The following is a 21,387-nucleotide window of genomic DNA, read 5'->3' on the forward strand; positions in this document are numbered from 1 at the left end:
GACGCAATGAATGCACAAATCTAACTAGATCTTTAGGCAAAGTAGTGACCAATAGTTCCATCCAGTCTGTAAATCTACAGATGTACTGCTACAGCATACTCTCCATAGCTCGATTTGCTTTGATTGCATTATATTTTAGCACCTGCGCAAGAGAGCTGGCCAAACTGTTTTAAGGGCATTTCTCACATCTATTTGTGTTCATTTGTGCATCTAACCTTTTACATTTTATAGACACTCATCTAGGGCTTGGAAAGCCTACTTACCCACTTGCATAGTCGAGTAGATTTGATGATGGGCGTGTACCATTTACAGGGGATGTTTGCAATTCTTATTTAACATTTACTTTGTTTGCAGTAAATGTCAAATAGTGTACTGTGCATGGCTGGCCTCTGCTCTGGGAAAGTGCCAAACATACACTGGGTTTGTGGTGACATGCACCATTTTACAAAAAGCACATTTACATTTGTTGCCATCCATAGCCACAGGTTGACTGCATTTCTCTTAAGTCGAGTAGGTAAACTAAGTTATTCGGCCTGCAAATCTAGCAGAATATTCAAGAATTTGCAAAGTCTGACTCATCTCACTAATGCCTTACTTCAGAAGTAAACTAAAATGTAGTGGTGTTCATTGTATGTCTGGTACAAATAACGCCTGGTGACAAAGTATGCTACTTTACTTCCCCATATACTTCCTAATAGGAGATTATAGATTTGTGTATAGCAGTTCATTCTAGATTCTTCACACTTGCAAGGTCTGTGATAACAGCTGGTATAATTACCCAACTTAATGGTACTCAATTTATCGACCCTGGAAGGGTTAAGGGCTGAGTCAACCCTGCCAGGGATTGCAGCATGGGAAGTCCAAAGCCACCTAGGCCAATTGAGAGCGCTCAACCTGTGAGAAAGTTGATAACACCCTTACAACAACCCTGGGAAAGCGGTGATCACAATTCATGGCACAGGGGCACTGCCTTAAGAGGTTATAATTTCTCACAGTACACACCCTTTTTCTGAACCACAAACAAGAATATCCGTTTTCAGTCTTAAAACTATGGTCTTTATTTCAAATTACGAATTTCTTTCAACATGCTGGAGAAATTTACATGAACCGCAATATTCAGGCAACTTAAAAAAAGAACTATCAGATTCTGTATATTGACATATTTATATTTTTAAACAATCTTAAAAATTATGGAATGTATTTACAGACATACAAATATAGGGTGGTGCATTAAAAAACACTTAATTACAGGATTTATTCTTTTAGTTACAACCATATCAGACTATTTCATAAAACACCTTTAATACACTATTTGTACAAATGCAATGTCAAAGGCTCCAAATAATTTTTTGCTCCAGTCCGCCTAGTTTAACAAAAACCTTTAAAATGTTTAAATTACAAGATAACACCCTGTTATGGCCCTGTTTCACCATCACCCGGGTAAGTGGGACAAACAATTTCACTAAAGCAATGACCGTAAAAATTGAAAGATGCCTAAAATAGCAAACCCTTTTGGAAACAAGCCTTCAACCACACAAACCTGGCAGCCACCCTGGCCCACAAATACCCCTTTGACCGAAGTGAAACATTGGTCAGGGACGAACCAATTTCTTTAGAAAATCAGTAATTGCATTTCAAAGTTTTTTTTATTAATAAACTACAATAAATATTGAAAATGTGTAAGAAAAACTTCCTGACATTACCCATTTTGTAAAGAAATTACAGGTTTATGCTGTGGATAGCACTGCAGTGAAAAAATGGATGCATGTTTACATGCCATGTAGGAGGAGCTTTGCGTGTGCTTACTTCTCTGGTCACGTTTTTCTATGTTGGATATTGTTTAAAAACAGATCTATAGTTACATTTCATAACTCATCCTACTATATTTGTTGAGCTGTTTTTGAGTCCCTCAGACTTTTTTGATCATCAAGACTTAATTGCAAAAACTGATCAAAAACCCTCCAGCTTAGAAGTAATGTTTTGAAAAAAATGCAGGAAAAGTGTGGATTCCTGGTCTTGCAGAACAAAAAGTGCCAAATTGAAGACTAGGAAGAGCCATTATACAAAGTGCACTAAACCCCCCATACTACACTTTTAAAGTGCTGCTCTTGCTCCAGAACTATTCTTAAGCAATACTGCTATAGTTAAGGCATCAACCTCTGTAGTCTTTGCCCTTTTGGGGGAATTTATTTTCCGTATTAACTAGGACTACAAACACATCCAAAATGATTGGTCACTTTTGGTTCAATTCTTAACTTTAAAGCAAGATGCGCAAGTTCCAATTCAAAGTGTGCTAACGAGTGTCCAGCACTGGAAATTCACCTGATTTTAAGAAAAGTGACTTGTCTTAAAAGTAACTTGCATTCAGGTGAAGAATTGTACACACAGACATTACAGTCTCCTCCTGCAGAAGTGAATGTGTCATCATAGGCAAGCAATCCTGAAGCAGGAGAACACAGATGGGCTTCAAGACCAGATTCTCAAGCAAAAACATTTACTAAGAAGTGCGATCGAACACAAACAGTCAATTAGCAGATTAAATGAATCGCACAACAGCACAGCTTCAAGTCCTTTGTGGCGTTAATCTCCCCTGAAACCAAAAGGGCTGCAACAACCCCAAGAAAATCGGATACACAGGCATGTGTACATTTCTGTACATGTCTCAGGTTAAATGTCTGTTGAAGCCCATTCTCCTAAATTCTCAAGCAAAACCATGTTGTCTGGTCAGGATTTTTGCAAAGCTGTTATATTTCTAATTCCATGAGGCCAAGTGCTAGGCCACAACTATGGCGATGTCGCTCACAACGCACACAGATATAAAGGTTGCCAAACAAGCACTACAGAGGAGTCTTAGAAAAAACTGCATAAAGGGTGAAAGGGTGTCCATTAACAAAGTGCATGGTATTTCACATTTTCTGGCATAAACAGATATGATTCATGCTTAGAAGGGAGCTCTAACTTCTCCCAGCAGCAGGGGAGTTGCTAGGTCTGCAAAAGACCCGGGGCTAAGCTGATGTCGGAACTGTTGGGACTGGGGGCTAGGTAGTCATTTGGCGGTAGCTCCTGAGATTCTATCCGGGGCTACAACCAAAAGATCAGGGGCGTAGCCCCCTTATCCCCCCCCTAGCAACACCCCTGCCCAGCAGTACAAGCCTGTCTTAAAAACAATCTTTAAAGCAGTTGTTTAATGCTGGCTAAAATTCATATTTTAAAATAAATTGATTTCAAGAACCTTTCTGCATACACTGAAGATATACAATGATTGATACATTGTAGTGTGGGATAATGATGTGTCAACTGATTGACCCCCCCCGCCCCCCAATTAAGAAATCTGCTTTTCCTAATAATGAAAAATCGAAAACAAAGCAGACAAACTTACAATTATTTGGAAAATTCCAAAAGCAAAATTCACTTCATTTTAGCCAAACTAACAACTTTTCCCCCAATAAATGATAATAAATGATGAAGGATTCTTCTATGATGTAACACCAACACCATAATTGCCTGTAGGCCATCCATGGCTTCAAAGGTCGAGGCACGCTGCTTGAAAACGTGTGTTCGTAATTCCTTCTTTAAACTAAGTGGTTTAGTTCAAATGTTGGTATGCAGCATGATAAAGGGCAGAGCCCCTGAAGATACAATAGTTAAGGGGCATCTATCTACATCTTAAGCTACAACATTTCATCAGGATGTTGCTTGACTGCATAGAAGGAGTAACCAGAGTTTGAGGAGGACAAGAAAACACCACATGGAAAAATGACTTGCCTATGACAGTGGTTTGGCACCTTCAGTTTGAGTGATATATGTTTAAGAGTTGCATGCTTTGCAAAATCCTGAAATCCAGTGGGTGGATCAGAAATCAACCTTGAAAGGTTTGGTGAACAAACAAGCCTGATTAAGGCAGACTTGAAGGGTGCATTTGTATCAGACATCTTCACCCACAAAAGAAACACTGAAGTTTCCCTCATGTTGGTAAACATCAACCTTTAACTCATTTCTCTGAGTGAATAAGACTGTCGCCCATGAACTTATAACAGAGATCAAACTACAAACAGTGTTGCAAGTAAGACACAAAAGTACATCTAGTAGAGGATATTTGTGTGCCAGTTACAATAGTTCTATTTATGATGTGCTGGTCATATTGAGTATTTCCAGGCCCCTATCCACTAGTACAGCGTTTATTGGTGTGGGTCCTATCACAAAAGACCAGGTGAAGCAGACAGGTGTTTTGTGCTTAAAGCATGCTTTTTGAAATCTTAGTTTGCTGCTGCTTCCTTGGTGCATGTGGGGCAGAGACAGGAACTGGATTTCTGGTGAGCCTGGCTGGCTTAACTCTAGCGGTTTCTGTTAAAGTTGCCTCACCAGGAGTCACTCTCTAACAAGCTGCTCTATTTTTCTGCAACAAAATCCTAAATTAAGTCAAAGTTGCAGGTAGACTCTTAAACATCAGTTCTTCTAATTCCACTTTCTCACCTCAGTATCCCGACATTCCTCCTGGTCCATCAGTTTGTTTTGTTGTACTGCTCCTTTAATATGAATCATCTTCCAGCAAACCAAATCATGGATACATTGCCAGGCTTGGCTGCCATAGCCTTTGAATGTGCTATTGTTAACCATACCGCAACTCTTATGAATAAATCTAGATTTGAGGCGATGGTTCCAGACTCCTTTAAGTTGTGTGTTTCTCCAGTCTTTAAAAAGGTATCATTTGATCCTTTCACCTCGATCAAGTATCACCTGATTGTGGGTTCCAATGGCAGTCTTAAATTCCTGAACAAATGGCGACTGCACAACCTCAACAGTTTATGGAAACATATTGAATACTTCCTCTTTTCCAGTCTGGTTTTCGCCCCAAACATTACTGTCCGCGATGATATCCTGGTCGCTGCTGATGCTGGAAATCAACATTATTATGTTATATCTCTTGGCAGCCTTTGACCCTGTAGGTTATGAGATCTTACTGTTGTGACTTGACACCTTGATTAGTGTGTCAGATCAGGCACTTTGATGGTTCAGCACGTTCTTAACTGCTAGGTTAAAGTGGGTGAAAGTTAATTGGAGTACTGCAGGGTCCCTGCACTCCCCATTTAATATTTATATTCGGCTACTACTTGATAGTTGCACCAAATTTGGATTGTTGTTTCACTCCTATGATGATGACACACCGGTGTGTGTGACTACTGTTCACCCAAATTTGATTTCAGCAGTCTATGAAGTGGTTTGGCTGAGTTGGAACTCTAGATGCTAAAGAATAGCCTCCAGTTGGAACCTGCCAAAACAAAGGTTTTTCCATAAAGAAACTGACTGTGGCCTTGACGTGCACCTCTCCATACGCCATCTTTTTCCACCCCCTCCTTTTTGGGCTGAAACCAGCCTTTTATTTGAACCTTCAGATTAAGGAAGCCATGAAGGCAGCATTTATTGAACTTTGCACTCAAGAAAAAATGGCCTCTATATTGATAAAAAGCACTACCTCATGTGGGTGCTTTTATTAATTGTAAATTGGACTATCACACATCTTTAAATCTGCCCATTATTGAAGCCCAACCTCTTCTGCCTTCAAAAGGTGCAAAACACCAATTTGTTTGATCTTCAACTTAAATAGATTTGATTGGGTTACATATGTTTGTCTGTTCATTGGCTTCCTGTCCGTTGCAGAATCTATTTCAAGGTGTTGTCTGGTTTTTAAATGTCTTCACAACTCAGCGCCAAGTTACTCATCTCAAAAGACCCATCTGTATTATCCCTCTCAAACCCTATTCTGCTCACAAGGATTTACTTTTTCCACCTAAATCAAAGCTGAAATCCTGTGGGGGATCAGGTCATTATCTATGGAACCAGCTTCCATCAGATGAACAAGTATACCACCTCTCAAATCCTTGGAAACCAATTTTTTGCTCATTTTTATTGTAATTATTCTCCTGTGTATGCGCCTTGATGCAGGTTGGTATGCCGGTGGTACGGTATGAATGCAATTAGAAATTAGAGTTAAGCGACCGAGGCTCACTGGAAATCTAGTACTTGCAGGAATCCCCGTCTCTGCTCGCCCGCACTAAGGAAGCAGCAGTGAATTAAGCCATCACAAAGTGCCTTGGAGTCAGCGTTAACCCACCAACGCCTTGCAGCAGTGTGCTATGTGAGGGTCTCCAACATATTTAGCATAGATATGGTGTGGGTCTACATTTGTCTTCATGTCATCCCTGGCCAAAGTTTATCTGGCATGAGGAAAAGCTCTCATTACATTAGGGATACAAAACTCCATGAAACCCCAGCGATCTACTTGCTGTCTGTCATGGGTTTAGGGGTTCCCAACAGAACACTCCTCAGTATGGGTAGCTTCTCCAATGATATACGATGGCCGCACTCTAAATCAGTAAGTTTAATTGGACCATATCCTTGGGTGGCATCGGCCATGTAAATAATGTTTTATATGACGACTGCATCCCTAAGTCACCGCAAAGAATGGCATGGCTTACCACTTCTAATGAGGAGTCTATAAAGTCCAATAACATGACTGTATACATCATCTTATCCAAATCTGCACGTATCCCTTGCTAGGTGACACAGATGACCCCTATGATAAGCAATAGCTTGAGAAATCATCACAGAACAGGTATAATTTAAGAATGTCTTGTTCCACTGTAAATTGTAACAGCAACTAAATATCAGAGTGCCACTTTTGGGGTTGTCTGCAGCAAGATATCGGCATAGGAATGTTTTCTGTGTGCTCTCTATGATCCTTCAAACTAGACCTTGGTGCCAACTGGGTTAAAATGTGATTAATCTGAAAGCTAATTGGGTAGACTGATTAAACACTTCTTTCAGAGCCAACAGCAAAGAATTGTGCAATTGTGTTAGGGATAGTGACACAGTGCTTGGAGAAGATGATCATATCAGGTAAGGTCTTTGCAGTTTTGTGAACAGTGGTTTTAAACACCCTGTCTTATTATTAGGATTCACAAACTGGCAGACTTTCGAAGCGTATTCATCATGGTGTGAATAATCTTATGCCTACATTGGCTGTCCACTTCGTCAACCATCTCTTCCTGGAGTCAACTGCCATAAAGCCTCCTATCTAGATGGTTCTCAGTTAACATGTTTTAGTTCGACATAGTTCAAATATTTGTCTTGGAAATCTGGTCATTAGACTGTACAAGCCCTTGTAGACAAACTGCAGCTGCCAGTTTCCACATAGCATATGAGGACATCCTGGACAGAAGCAGAAGTGAACCTTCTACACAGTAGTCAAGAAGATGGTCTCTGGATGCAACAGATGTTTGACAACGAGGCAAATGTAGACTTTGGCATCGCACTTATTTCGTGTCCAGCTCGAACAGTATTTAAAAATGTTTTTAATTAATAGCTTGAAGCTACAAAGCCAAGTCCTTACTTGAAGCAAATGGAATTGTGGACTGAATCAGGAGGGTGGTGGTCTCGTCAATATAATGATGAAAATGGTCTCAAAGACATACCAGAAGGCTACTTTTATTTTTCTACAGCAAGGATGGTCCTATACACTGGATGCAGCATAATGCAAATCATGGCATTGTATACCAGATCAATGCTGCAAAACCATTTCTTTAAACTAAGCAAATGCCATCATAGAAACTGTGCAACATGGACACATATCAAGTTGCATGGATTGTGTACCAGGCAGTGTAGAATGTATACACACAAAGCTGTTTGTTCAGATACTTTCAAGGAGTGTGTTAACAGGTTTTATGTCTACAAAGTGTGCAGACTATGTTCACAAGCAATGCAGGCTGCATGTTCATAGCTTTTGAAGGAAACATTTTCACAGACTTAAGGCTGTACGGACAAAGGCTACATAAGCTTAATGATCACAAACTACTCAGGTTTTAGACTCCATTGGCGTGAAACTACAGAGAACTGTATTCAACTAATTGTTACCAGGTTTCTGTTCGAAGGAAGCGAGGTGGTAATTATGTTTTATACATAATGCTTCAAAGCTATGTAGGGGTACAGCACACTTCAAAAGAACTTCTCAGCAGCCTGTGGCAAACCAAAAGAGATGCCCCTTGCCAGATGCACAGCATCGATTAGGAGAAGGTTGAAGTAAATCTTACTTGGGACGCAGTCTTAAGAAAAATCTGTATTTGCACATTGTGGGCGGTTTGAGTGGTCTACTGGCTTCAGGTGGGAATTGTTTCTCAAATTGCAGAGCTCTCAAGTTTCCTATTGGCAATGCACGAGAAGGAAATCTAGTTTGCTTTCCTATTGGAATTCCGGGACTTGTTTCCTGTACTTAAAATGTAAAAGAAGAAACTACAAGTCCAGGAACTGAAAAGGAAAGAACCGCATTGGATGGCCTCACACATGGCATGGGGAAACTCGAGAGCATTGGTATTGCAATTTGTTTACTGCAGTCCCTCTATTTGTGGAAGTCTCTGATTGGCTGGCCTTGCCCTGCTGTTTTCAACAGACCCTGCTGTCCTAGTTTGCATTTTCCCCATTTGCCAGTTGTGGATTCATCATCTGACCTCTTTCTATTGGGCAGGCTTCTCCATTCTTGATTGGTTGACATGCTCTACTCCATTCAGATCACTCATCTCCTCCAATCCCAATGAGTCTGCCAATGAGTTATACACAAGTGGCAACTTGCTGTCTTCAGGAGTGGCTATTATACTAGCATTTCCTGTCTCCACGTTCAGGTCATCCTTGTGCCTCATCATTGCCAGGCTACCCGCAGGCCTACCTTCAGTTTTTGCTCTTCCTCCTTTCTCCAGGTACACTACTTTTGCTTTCAACAGTTCATGTGCCTACATAGAATGCTTGCATCTGCTGTTTCTATTCTTTGCATAAACCTCTCCTCTCAGTTGTTCCCAGCATGTGATTTTCCAGCGTAACTCTCTACAGCAACTCTAAGTGTGAGAGTTGTAAATATCCCTTCTGTATTTTTTGAGTCTCATGGTGCTGAGGGTTTGCTTTGATGCCCCGTGTACAACAGAGAAGTGATGTAGACATTAGTCAGCCCCCCACTACCCCTTCCGCGGAATGACTTTGCTAAGCCTCTCTGTTAAATTAGGAAAGAGTAAGGTCCAACTGTTTTCTCATTTGCAACATCAAGAGTATTTCTCCTCATTTTTTTTTTATATATATATATATATATAATACCGACCATTCCTGCCTGCTTCTGGTGTCACAAATGCTATACGTGTACAATTAGGTTTGTTTCTTTTAGAAAGAGGTTACGGTCAGTATTACATTTAATCTCTGTATAACACTCAAAGTACATGTATATGTGCTGATAAACATTTGATGATGGGTCCTAGAACATAATCTGTTTTTAACCACGTTTGAGTGAAACCATTCCTGAAATAGCAGCAGAATTTGGTTTAGAAGCATAGCATCGAATGCCTTAGCATCTACAAAAAAGTGTCGAAAAAAAAGCATTGAATGCATTTTTTCTCTTTTTTTAATGGGGGTCCCTCCCCAACCCCCCTTTGTAACCTTTAAAAACCCAATACAATTAAAATAAACCCTTTACCTTAAAAAAAACTACATTAGATGCTTTTTTAAAGATTTAAGGCATTCGAAGCTTTGGCATTCGATGCTATGACTAGATACCGCAGAATTTCGCTCTTCAATTCATTCAATGAAATGCTGACTGTCTGATACCTTGACATACTAAGGACCATGTAAGTGCCCCCCTGTCTTGCTCCAATAACTTTAAAAATGTGTCTTACATATGCTTTAGATATTACTCACAACCTAATCTCTGAACTAATATTAATGCTCTCTGAATAAGGATGCAAATGGAGGCCAGTTGAGGGATCGTCTAAAATATTTTAAAGTGCAGGCATCACTGAAAAACATGCGGCATCAAATAGATAGCATGTGAAACCACATCTCTCACGGGAGAACGTCTTTTGAAAGTGCTCTAGAGCATGCAAGGAGTAGAAACCATCCAAGAAAACAAAGGCAGAAGATACAAAAATAGATTTGCCTTGATGTATGCACTAGACTCTTTGAAATCTGGCCCAGAATCCTTACAATGTGCAAACAAACATGATTGGTGTGGCTGAAGCTCTGCAGTAAATAGTTTTGGCAGCCCACAGCGGCAGTACACGATTGTCACTGATGCACAGCACATTTCAGCTTTGCACAAGCCTAGCATCAATCAATAATCTTTCAAGAATACAAAAATCACCCTTCTTTTCATGCAGTCATTGCAGCTAAGGAAAACATAAAAACATAAATAAATAAAACTAGGCTTTTAAAACTGTTCAGTTGAAGGTTGTCTGGAGGACTGAGCAACTAATGAGAAACCGGTTAATTTTAAGCTGAACCCACGATAGAAACATTTACCCCATCAATTTTAATGTCAGTAAACTCTCAAATCTCTAGGAAATTACAAAACTGCCTCCTCTCCATGCCTCCAAACTCATTGCCTTACTGAAAAGAGGGTCCTGAGTGACAATGTATGCCACTGCCAGGTTAGACACCAATTATCACCACTTTGTTTAGACTGTCACTCAGTTTTCATCTGTGACAGAGGACATTACTAGCAGACATCATATACCAGAGCTATTCATATGGAGGGGCATGGGGGGTGGGCTAAGCAACAGGACGAGTTACTGGGTTAGAAGTGTTCCACTGTTTCAGGAGGGTGTGAACCTGTTCTTGAACTCTTCCAATATGTTACCTATCTACAAAAAGGCTGTGGCCCATGACATTTGAGAATGGAAAACTCCTGCTGTGAGTTTGTTGGTAACCATGATGCACACAACTCAACCACTCCCCTAGGACTGCATTCATCTAAGATATGATCGCAGCAGTCAAGTGCACACAATTTATGGAGTCGAACTAAGCTCCCTTTAGGAAGGAAGGGATATCTAAATGCCTCTCTGCTCAAAGGGCACATACCCCTTTTGTCATACCAAAGGTTCATAGTCTTGTCCAAAACAAAGGCCAATGGCCCTGTTCTTACACAATACCCAGCTTCTGGTTTTGGAGGTTTCTGTAACGTTGCAGGAGCAACAGGGTTCAGAAATGTTACCCTCCACCCATATTTGGTTGGTGTTCATGAAAGGCAAGTCCTAATGATGCCTTCAATTTACCATCATTCCCACAACCATTAAATGGAAACTGGGCCTTCTCCAAGAAAAAAAAAAGGAGAAATTAAAAGATCTTCCCATTGAGATCCTCGGAAACCGTGACATCGTTCTGACAGCGGGCTGGAACTGCCCGGTGCTGGTTTTTCACGTTCTGGCATTGAAGATACTGCAGGAAGGACTTCACTGTCTTTGGTACGATCCTGCTGCACTACCAGAGGCAATCCTTCACACCGTGGCCAAGTGTTGGTGCTTTGGTGGGGCTAGTTCGAGCAGCACTTTCACAGTCCCTGCCACCTGGGCCAGTCCCTTCTCTTCTAAGATGTGCAGAGGCAGACACAGTCGCTCCTGAAAAGGGTGAGGATTTGGAAAAGGACAAAAGAAAAAATGTTGACAAGACAAAAGAAATAATGAAGGATGAGAAACAGAACTTAAAAGCAAACTGAAATTGAACAAATGAGATACAGGGTATAAAGGGCACAGTATGCGTTCATTCAAAATAAAAGTCAATGAAAGAGTGGAAGACACACAAGGTTAGGATTGGGGACATGCTTGAAAGACAGACGATAGTGGACGTCTATGTCAGAAAATGAATGAGCAGCAGCACAGACCTTCCCCAAGGTGAAAATCATTAGCCTACATGGAGGAATGTATCCGTGGAGGTGGAATGTATCCGTGGAGGGGTGTCCACTGTGTACATTATACAACTAAACATGGGCATAATAGTAGTTTTCCTCAACATCATTACTGATGGTAAAGAGGCACAAAACAGCATCGCAAGCAGCAAAGTACATATGTGCGAGTAGGGAAATACAAAAGAACCCTTGACAAGTGAGTGTGTGCATCTACACAGCATCATAATACTCCATCAGACATTTTTGTGCAATATTTAGAACTTGAGAAATGGCTAGTAGTTCGAAACTTGACAATAATACCCCTGGTGGAACCAATATGGTGGTTTGTGTAGAAGTAAGTGTTTCAAGATAATTTTGGTGGGATAATAGGAGGGGTGTTGAGAGTAGGAGTGAGGGATGTGAAAGGCAGGAAGGCAGAGGAAGCTAGAGGCAGGGTTTACTGCTGGGAAGAAATGTTCAGAATGGATAAGATCAGAGAGGGCTTGAGTGCAGGAACAGGAGGAGAGAGCTTTATAAGACCAGGAGTCGAAATGCAGGGACTTAGTGCGTGAAATAAGGGAGGCAGGCGAGAGTGCAGAAAAGTTGCGAGACTCATCTGGATGAAGGGCGTCGGGGAAGGCACAGGGTTTTTACCTATAACTCTAATTCTCCAGCACGGGTCTTACATGGATTCAAAAGGTATGAATATTCCCCGTAATCAGGCTGGGAATGCTAGGTAATATAAAGCAGTATAGCTTTATGCTAAAAACTGCTTGTTGCTTAAATTGCCTATTACTGTCGTTTTGGGTCATACTGCCCCAGCCAATGACATAGGTCCTCTTTAGCCCCAGCCCTGGTGGCTAGCTTCAGATTTGGTTGCACACGAAAAGTGGCAGTAGGAACCAAGAAGAGCCAGAGAGGGGAAGGATCGCAGTTTGCATGTGAATCCATCTTAAGCCCCATGCTGGAGAACAAGAGTTACACGTCATTAATTACCATGTACATTCTCCAGCATGGGGTCTTGCATGGATTCAAATGCTATGAATACAATTACACAGCATTGCAATTACACTACCATGGGGGGTGGCAAGGTTCAACAGAAGTAATACACTTACCCCTGGAACAGACTCCCCTTATGCGAACAGGTTGCGAAGCACTGCTTGCCCGACACAAGACTCCTCCCTGCAATCCCTCTCCAAACAGCAGCACCTCCACGTTGCAGCCCTGCAGATATCCAGCAGAGGAACACCAGAGAGGAATGCAGTAGTCAAACCAATGGCTCTGGTGGAATGGGCTCTCGGCCAGCCTGACAATGGTCTGTTGACCAATTGATGGTAATGCATGATACAGGAAGAGAGTCACCTGGAGACGGAAGCCTTGGGTAGGGCCTTCCCATGACCCACAGGTCCAAAGTTGACGAAAAGGTGAGAAGTCTTTTGAAAAGCTTTAGTGGGTGCCACATAGAATTTCAAGGCACGTGACCTGTCCAGTGAGTGCAAGGCCCTTTCAGCAGGCGCAGAACGATTTGCAAAAGAGACTGGTAAGACCAAAGGTTTGTTTAGATGAAAGTCAGATGGGACCTTTGGCCGGATCATTTCATAGAAACACCTTGGATTGGAGGAAAGACAAATATGGAGGCTTACCTGGCTGAGGTGATCGCCACTAAGAAGGTAGTCTTCCACGAGAGGAACATCAAAGATGTCTGATGCATATGCTCAAACGGAGCACCCATTAGTTTGGACAGGACCACATTCAACTCCTTCACCGGGGGGAATGTTCTAAAGAGGCCCTTGAGGAACTCCTTCACCAGCCTGAGAGACCACAGGCAGAGCTTGCCAAGAGCCCGGGAGATTGCGGTTATGTGCACCTTGATGGACGAGTGTTCAAGGCCGGCCTTTGCAAGCGACAGCAGGTAAGGCAGAAGTTGCGGGGCTGTGGAGAGATCTTCTGTGACTGGCACCACCGTAAAGTGCTTCCACTTGTGTTTGTAGCATGCAAGTGTAGACAACGCCATGGTTGTGGCTAGAATCTTCTTGCATTCCAACAGCAGCAAGAAATGCCCAAATTCTAAGGCTACAGGAGCCAGGCCGACAGGTTCGGGGACGCTGGGTTGTGGTGCATGATTACCCCTCCTTCCCTGGATAGCAGTTCTGGAAGAGGAGGCAGCTTGATGGCTGGAACCACTCACAGGTGAAGAACGATCCGAGTACCGGATTTGTCTGGGCCACACTGGTGCAATGAGGATCATCTTGCAGCGGGATAGTTTGAGTGTGTTGATCACATATTGCAGCAGCGGAAATGGTGGGAATGCATAGAGGAACAGGCCTTCCCACAGGAATGAGAAGGCGTCCCCCAGACGGTTTGCCTGATGGCAAACCGCCAGCACTTGGTATTGGCAGCTGTCGCAAACAGGTTGATCTGAGGCTGGCCCCACTCGCTAGACTTGAGAGCCGAGAAAACTGCCCGTAGTTCTAGTACATTGATATGCAACGCCTTCTCCTCCTGGAGCTATAGGCCTCCTGCATATAGTTGGCACGTGTGGCCACCCCAACCTTCCAGTGGGGCATCGGTTGTGACCATCTCCTGATGCGCAGGGGTCCTGAAGGGAGCTCTCTGCGAGATGTGAGGGAGAATGAACCACCAGTAAAGGGCATGGCAGAAAGCTTGATTGAGGGCTATCCTATCGTTCCATGAGCCAGACATCTGCTTCCACCTGGTGTCCAGGAACCCCTGAATCGGTCTCAGCTGCATTTTGCAACTAAGGACCAGATGGATGCACGAGGACATGGACTGTAGCAACGCTGGTCGATGACATCCCTTGAAATTTCCCTAGGATGTTTCTTATCCTTTCCTCTGATGAGGTCGCCAGGCCTGATGCTGTGTTGAGTCAGGCTCCCAGGAACAGGGAGTCTTGGGATGGCACCATGCATGACTTTAAATAGTTTAGAGAATACCAGAGAGGCTCGAGTGTGCAATGTCTCTGCTGTACGTCGTGCCGCGCGGGCGTGAGAACGGGACCAGGACAGCCAATCGTGCAAGTAGGCGTAGACATACTCTCCCTTCCGGCGAAGGAATGCTGTCACCGGGGCCAAGCACTTGGCGAAAACCCTTGGGGCTGATTTGAGGCCGAAGGACAGTGCTTGATTGGTCTTATTTGGGCGATGAACCTCAGGAATTTCCAATGTTTTGGATTAATGGGAATGTGGAAATATGAGTCTTCCAGATCTAATGTCGATAGGAAATCTCCCTCTTCCAGCTGACTGAGCCCATGCTGTAAAGCGACCGTCCTGAATTTTTGGGATTTCAGGAATTTGTTGAGGCGTCTTAAGTCTAGGATCAGTTTCCACCCACCTGACTTCTTGTGAACTAGAAAGTATCTGGAGTATACTCAGAGGCACAGAGGAACAGGTTTAATGGCCTCTTTTTTCAGCATAGCCTGAACTTCTTTGAGGAGTTGGCACCATGCTGCTCCTGTCTTGGGATGGGAGAAATGTGAGGGCATTTGTTATGGAGTTCCAGAGGGGGACCTTGTGCAATAATGTTGAGCACCCATTTGACCACAGAGATGTTGCGCCACTTGTGATAGCCGGCCTCCCACTCTACAGTGCCACGATGTCCTTGGGCTGTTGTGCGCTATATAAATACGAATAAAACTAAACAAACTGGGGTGCTTAAGTGGGGTCCAGCACCTGGTCCGGCTTCCTTCAGCATCTGTGTCCTGGCAGCTTGGGGACGACGCTGCTTGCCCCCCCCCACCCATGTGGGCCTGGGAACAGCCTCTATATGCTTCGTGCATAGTGGAGCGGGAGGACTGGCGGTCGGACGGGCTGGGGACCCTTCAATGTTCGAGAGACTTTCCCCCTTGGGGAGCAAAAGGACTGCTTCCTCTGCTGAAGTGAGCCCATAAAGCGTGCAGTCTCTGTCCATTTGCATGGTTAGGAGAGATTTGTCCAATGCCTTACTGAACAGATTATCCCTGCCGAAAGGCATGTCGACAACCCTAGCTTGTACATCCATGAAGTTAGTGGCCTTAAGCCAACCTTTACGGCGTAGGGCGATCCCATTTCCCATTCGCCTGAAACCAGCAATGTCTCGAGCAATAGTTATCGCATGGTCGGATGCCACATCACACACATGAAAAATGGCTATGGAAATCGAGAATGGGGCCAACTTGTACCAGAGTTCCCTGTCGTGGCGTGCGAGAATAGCTAGGCCATTGGCAGCCTTGACCATAGATGCTGCAGTGGTAGCGATGGGTTTGCCAGTCGCATCCAGTTTCTTTACCTCTTGATCAAGCGAAACAAAGCAAGAGGACGATGGGTTTGAAGACCTCTTCCTCACAGCAGCCGAGACTACAGAGTGTAGCATTGGATGGCCTCTGAGGCATTTATGAGCAGTGGCTGGGACCCTATACTTCTTTTCCAGCCTCTTTTTAGTAGGAGCAGAGTAAGGATTCCTCATAACCACTAATTGGTCTTCCCAGATGTCTAGTAGCGAGACAGCAACCCCAGTGTTTTTGGAGGATTCTTGGCATTGTAACAGGAATCCCTCCTTTTCCTCTTTCGGGACCAGGTTAAAGAGCTTAGCAGCCTGGGAGATCATGGCCTGATGTCATCTGGAGGGCCGTCTCCCAACGGCAAATCCATGTACGGCGGCTCTCAGTCGGCTGGGATGTAGCCCTCAAACGCATCCGTTCCCTGAGTACCATCCATATCCGGGTTGGTATCCATGCCTGTGTCAGTTCCAGTCAGTTCCGGCTCCACCACAACAGGGGTCTGCGGAGCAGGTGGCCGCTACAGGACTGCAGGCACTGGAAGAGGAGGCGCCAGAAGAGGCCGAGGAGGACTTGGAAGACTGGTGACAGGAGCCACACAGGGAACCACTGGAGCCCCAGTAGCCCCAGGCGGAAGGCGTTGCCGAATCTGTGTGGAGAGTCATCAAAATGTACAAAAAGACATCCCTCGGAGCTGGAGGTATCAGAATCAGAGCAGGAGGCTGGGGACTCGTAGGGCGAGCTGGGTGTATTTGCCGCAGAGCTGGTTGGGAGCAACGCCACAATGTACCTCTTCTGGGTGTGGAAAGGGTGGAAGGCTGAACCCCAGGAGTAGGGGCCAATGTCCAGGGAGGCATCAGAGGGGATGTGGCCTGCATCGGAGTGGGCCTTTGGCAGAATAAGGAGTGGTGGTGGTAACTCCTTGTCCCTGCAGGAACCTCTCAGGGAGGTGGCTAAGACAGGCACAACTGGAGTAGGTTGTGACGGTGACGCAGTCCCAGCCAGAGCTGAAAGAGGCCTTGAGACCATGCTTCTCTGGAAGCAGCGCCATTACCATAGAGATGAAGACTGTGGTCGATGGGCCAAAACCTGGCACCGATGGTTTTGTGGACGAGGCAGTCAACGGAATTGTCGTCAACAAAGATGTCTTGGACGATGAGTCTTGGGGTCGTCAAGGATCTAGACAAGTGATGTTTCGTTGGAGTACGAGTGGTTGACGGTGTGGGGGTGGATGATCTACAGTTTCCCGAAGACAGGACCCCCTTCGCGGGGGTCGTGCCGCGGTGCTCGTTGACTAGGAAATTTGAGCGTTCGATGACATCACCTTTTTAAATACCTTAATATATGTATTGCGGTTGAGGTCACGTCCGAGTCAACAATCACCACGTTGAGTCAAGATGGATTGTCGACCGAGTGAGCAGATGATGACCGCCATCAGGCTCTCGTTATATATATGTTCTCTCCTCCATGTGGCCCCCTCTCCTTTTCATCGTCTGGTATTTTTGCTTGTGTGTATTACTTTCAATGTTTTGTTCAGTGAAGAAATTATGAAAGGTTATTACCACTACTTGAAAAAGTTGCGATCTTATAGCTTGTTTGAAAATTGTAATAAAATGTACAAAAATAAAATACAGAAAGACAAACACTGTTTGGATTTTAACTTTTTAGGGGATTTATTTACAAACTAGTAGTTATCAAATTCCGAAGGACAAACAGGTGTGGTACCACGTATCTGCGACCAAGGACCCAACAAGTTAGCTATCTTTGGGGAAAAAGAGTTGCACAGCAAGCACAGGGCATCTTGAGTTGGTGGTAATATATTTGCAGCTCTAAACTTAAACATCCAGTGCATTGTTTTTAAAGCTCAAGAGAAATACTGAGGCACTCAGGTTACAGGTGTTTTGCAAACTGTAAAATACAGTCAAGAACAAACAGTGCATCATTATTACAGTATGTCAAATTACATGCCACCTATAAGGTACATTTATGTGCATAGTGACCAAAAACTGTTGTGCCCACCTAAAGCAGCAGCTAATATGGAGGCTTCATTGGCAACAGTGTGTTTGACCTTTCTACTTGTTCCCAGAGCACCAAATAAGCATCAGATCAGCCTTTGGACTTCTTCACAAATAGTAATATTTGCATAGATCATATCACATACAAATCCAAGACATGTTTCTATGCAGGCCGAGGTAGTGTGGACGAGATGAAGAGAAAGAAGTAGTTAGGGTAGAAATAAACAACAATTAAGGGCCTGCATAAAAACTTGACAAAATATGAGAGGGTGATCCTTTTTGGTGGGCCAACACAAGTTCTAGATCAATGTCGTCACAAGCTTTCTGGGTCTTTTTCGGATCCTACCTTGGGCAGGAAATGGTTATTTTCAAAGATGCACAATTTAAATCCCCCCCAGAGCCGAGGCTTTGGCGTATAAGGAGAGCAAGTATTGACTCCCAGTCGGAAAGATCAGTGGACAGTAGTAGGCAATGCACAGGTGCATCTTTTTCCCCTGACCAAACTCGTGTTGAAACATCCTTATTTTTGGCAGTTTGTGAGCGGCATGTGGAAAATAATTTGTACCCTTCAGCCTCAATGCACCATGCTGTGAAGTTATGTGCCAATTTAGGGGTGAGACACTGTATGAGGGTAAATGGAGCTGCAGGGCATTGCCCAATATCTTTTATAGGAAGGATATGGCTGCACTTAAGGTTGTGTGTGAAACTTTATATAACCCTCACTACACATTTGCCTATTAGCATTACGCATAAAGGAATGATCACTTTCCAGTTTACTGGAGGTGGTACTAATCATCCAGTGTAGATGTACATTGAAGGGATGGTTTCTAACTATCCTGGGCGGTTGTGTCACAAACAGGAGCAGGTGGTGTTAGGGAAGGGCTTGAGCAGCTCCTAAGAGTAAGGGCTAATGAATAGTTTAAGATGAGAGGGGTGTAATATCTTCCTAGAGTCGTAGAGGAGATTCATTTGAATCCGACAAATGCTAGGGGTGGGGCATATCTACTTCCATAGTGCTGATACTAAAATGTCAATGCTTCAGTATGTGCAGGTGGGCATTAGTGGGAATAATGGTCTATTTTCTCATCTTCCGGTGGCCAGAGGTTAATTTTCCATGTTAGGTTGGGGCAGATTTCTTCCCTCTGAGCTGGGGGGTCTATATACTAGTTCATGAAAATAGGAAAACATTTACTCCCCTGTTTTTGGTGCCAGAGGGGTTCACTTTGCTGGTATAGGAGAAATAGTTGGTAATGGTCTTTCCCTCCCACAGTGCCAGGATCAAAGTTTCTGCATCCAAGCTCTATGCAAATACCATATAATCATTTTCCAAGCGCTGAAAATGTTAATTTGCCAGTACTGCTCAGTCCGAAAGGCAATACAGTCCATACCATGAAGCCCCACTCATAGGTTTGAGTGAAGGAATTACACAATAGAAGAGTTAAGAGTATATAACTTCCATAATTGCCCTCTGGTGAAATGGCAATGATGCTGTAAGGTTGGCAACTTAAAAAAATAAAATCATTCCATCATGGGCACTGACGTTCATGGCTAGACCATTCTAGCCCTGCCTTTCTTGCTGGTGAGCAGGGAGGCCGTCACAGTAGCAGGAGTGGAGGCTGGGCCGGACCATCAGACAGAAAGGTATCGGAGGGGAGGCAAGCGTTTGGGCAGCAGGCACCAGAGTGGTGACGGAATCCCTGAGAGCCACCAGGAAAATTGACTATACTGGGGAATACTGCCTGGAAAGACTCAATTCTGATTAGCTGAGGAATTGTATGTTGTACTCAGAGTGCGAATAACAAATAATGAGCCAGTCAAACGGAGCAGTAACTGTACACTCATAGTATTATATGTTATGAGTTATTGTCTCCAGATCAAAGTGAGGATCCTAGAAGGCTATAAAGAGAAAATGTAATGATGTTATAGAGGCGAGGCTCCATACCCCTACCCATAATTATTTCAGATACCTTTTGATGGGTAAACAGAAATGGCACGGTTTATACTTACATAGAGCCCCAAGATTAAACATTAAGGTATGAAATGGTATATTACTGGAGATTTAATGCAACAAGGAAGAACAAGATTTTCTTCAGCATTCAATCTTATGTGGATTTCAGGCATCGGGAAACCAAATTCAAGTACTTTTGGATGGATCTTGCCTCAGAGAAAACAGATGCCTGGGAATGGGAGACACATTCGAACAATGTAATCTGAGTAGATCCGAATCCTGAAGCTGCATGTGCCCCATGTGAGCTATGATAATCGACTTGGCAGTGCTCAACTTGTTGACAACTCTTGGCTGTAAGAAAGAAGGATAACGTCCCAAAATACCTTCTGGCAATCTATCCAAAGACTGTGGGACATTAGGTACTGATATTCTGCATGCCTTTACATCACTAATTCACCCATTTGAAGGTGGGTGGGGTCGTACCGATGTTCAAATGGATGGCACATTCTCAGTCTACTGCTCGATAGCTGGAAAAAACAGACAGACTGCTATACTTAAAATGTAGAACATCAGAATGATGGTTGCAAATCTAATCCTGATGACTTGGAGGAACATATACGCATCTCCAGGATCCTCATTGCAGGTTGATAGTACTCGGCATAAAACATCCAATGCTGGTGATCACTTTCCAAATCTTTCCTGGTGCCCAGTTGATTATATGTAGTAAGTTAGCATGTCTATCAGAAAAGAAACGTGCTCTAGGCTTGACCAATGGACATTATCTTGCATCTAATATGGCAAAGTGCCAGAGTTCAATCACGCTATTACAAGGGTCTTCAACCTCTGGCTATACAAATGTTGTGGACTACAACTCCCATGGTTCTTCACCATTGACTATGCTGGCAAGGATGGGAATTAGCTGCAGTCCACAATATCTGGAGAGCTAATAGTTGCAGACCCCTCCTCCATTATACACAATGGGAAATGATGAATACCCATCACTTTCACACTAACCGGACATAAGAGATAGAGGGCTTCTTACTCCAATAATGCATTTGCAATTGTGCTTTTAAGGTTTATAATGCATCTAAAAAATAACATTTCAATTAATTTAGCGTGCATAACGCACATTCTCCACAGCAAAGCAAAAAAAAAAAACAAAGTTTGGCCAGCTTGCGTGCCATATATGCATTCTTTGTCAAATACCTATGGGTTATAGTATTAAGAAAGTCATGCAATGCCTCTGGTATAGGTTATAAACATCTTCCAGGACAGTATTTAAAAATATTATCTGACGGAGTAGAAAGATAAACAGAGAAGGCACACTATTTGGTAATCTACTTCTAGTGCGACAGTGGTAGGTATTGTGAAATATTAATGAGAGTTGTGTTCCGATATGTCATGGTTTGAGCTAAAACAGTGTGCAAGAGAAGCTTCAAATATACGTATGGATTGCATTTTA

At 43.4% G+C, this 21,387-nt stretch overlaps 1 protein-coding gene across 6 annotated transcripts in view; it reads right to left on the reverse strand.

Moving 5' to 3' along the window:
- Positions 1-1,033: 1,033 nt before the first annotated feature.
- The window catches only part of LRCH3 (leucine rich repeats and calponin homology domain containing 3), a 1,351,362-nt gene continuing 1,331,008 nt past the window's right edge, over positions 1,034-21,387 (reverse strand). For 5 of the 6 annotated variants that reach the window (XM_069617576.1, XM_069617577.1, XM_069617578.1 and 2 more), the window contains one exon: positions 11,292-11,423. Coding sequence is in view for 1 of the 6 variants with exons in the window: in XM_069617579.1 (XP_069473680.1) it covers positions 11,304-11,423 (120 nt within the window). In the remaining 5 variants the exon portion in view is untranslated. Of the gene's footprint in view, positions 11,424-21,387 lie in introns of all 6 variants that reach the window. The other variant, XM_069617579.1, reaches the window with a different exon arrangement.

The sequence above is a fragment of the Ambystoma mexicanum genome, chromosome 10, assembly GCF_040938575.1.
Source record: "Ambystoma mexicanum isolate Mex_15411 chromosome 10, UKY_AmexF1_1, whole genome shotgun sequence".
In the NCBI taxonomy this organism is placed as follows: domain Eukaryota; kingdom Metazoa; phylum Chordata; class Amphibia; order Caudata; family Ambystomatidae; genus Ambystoma; species Ambystoma mexicanum.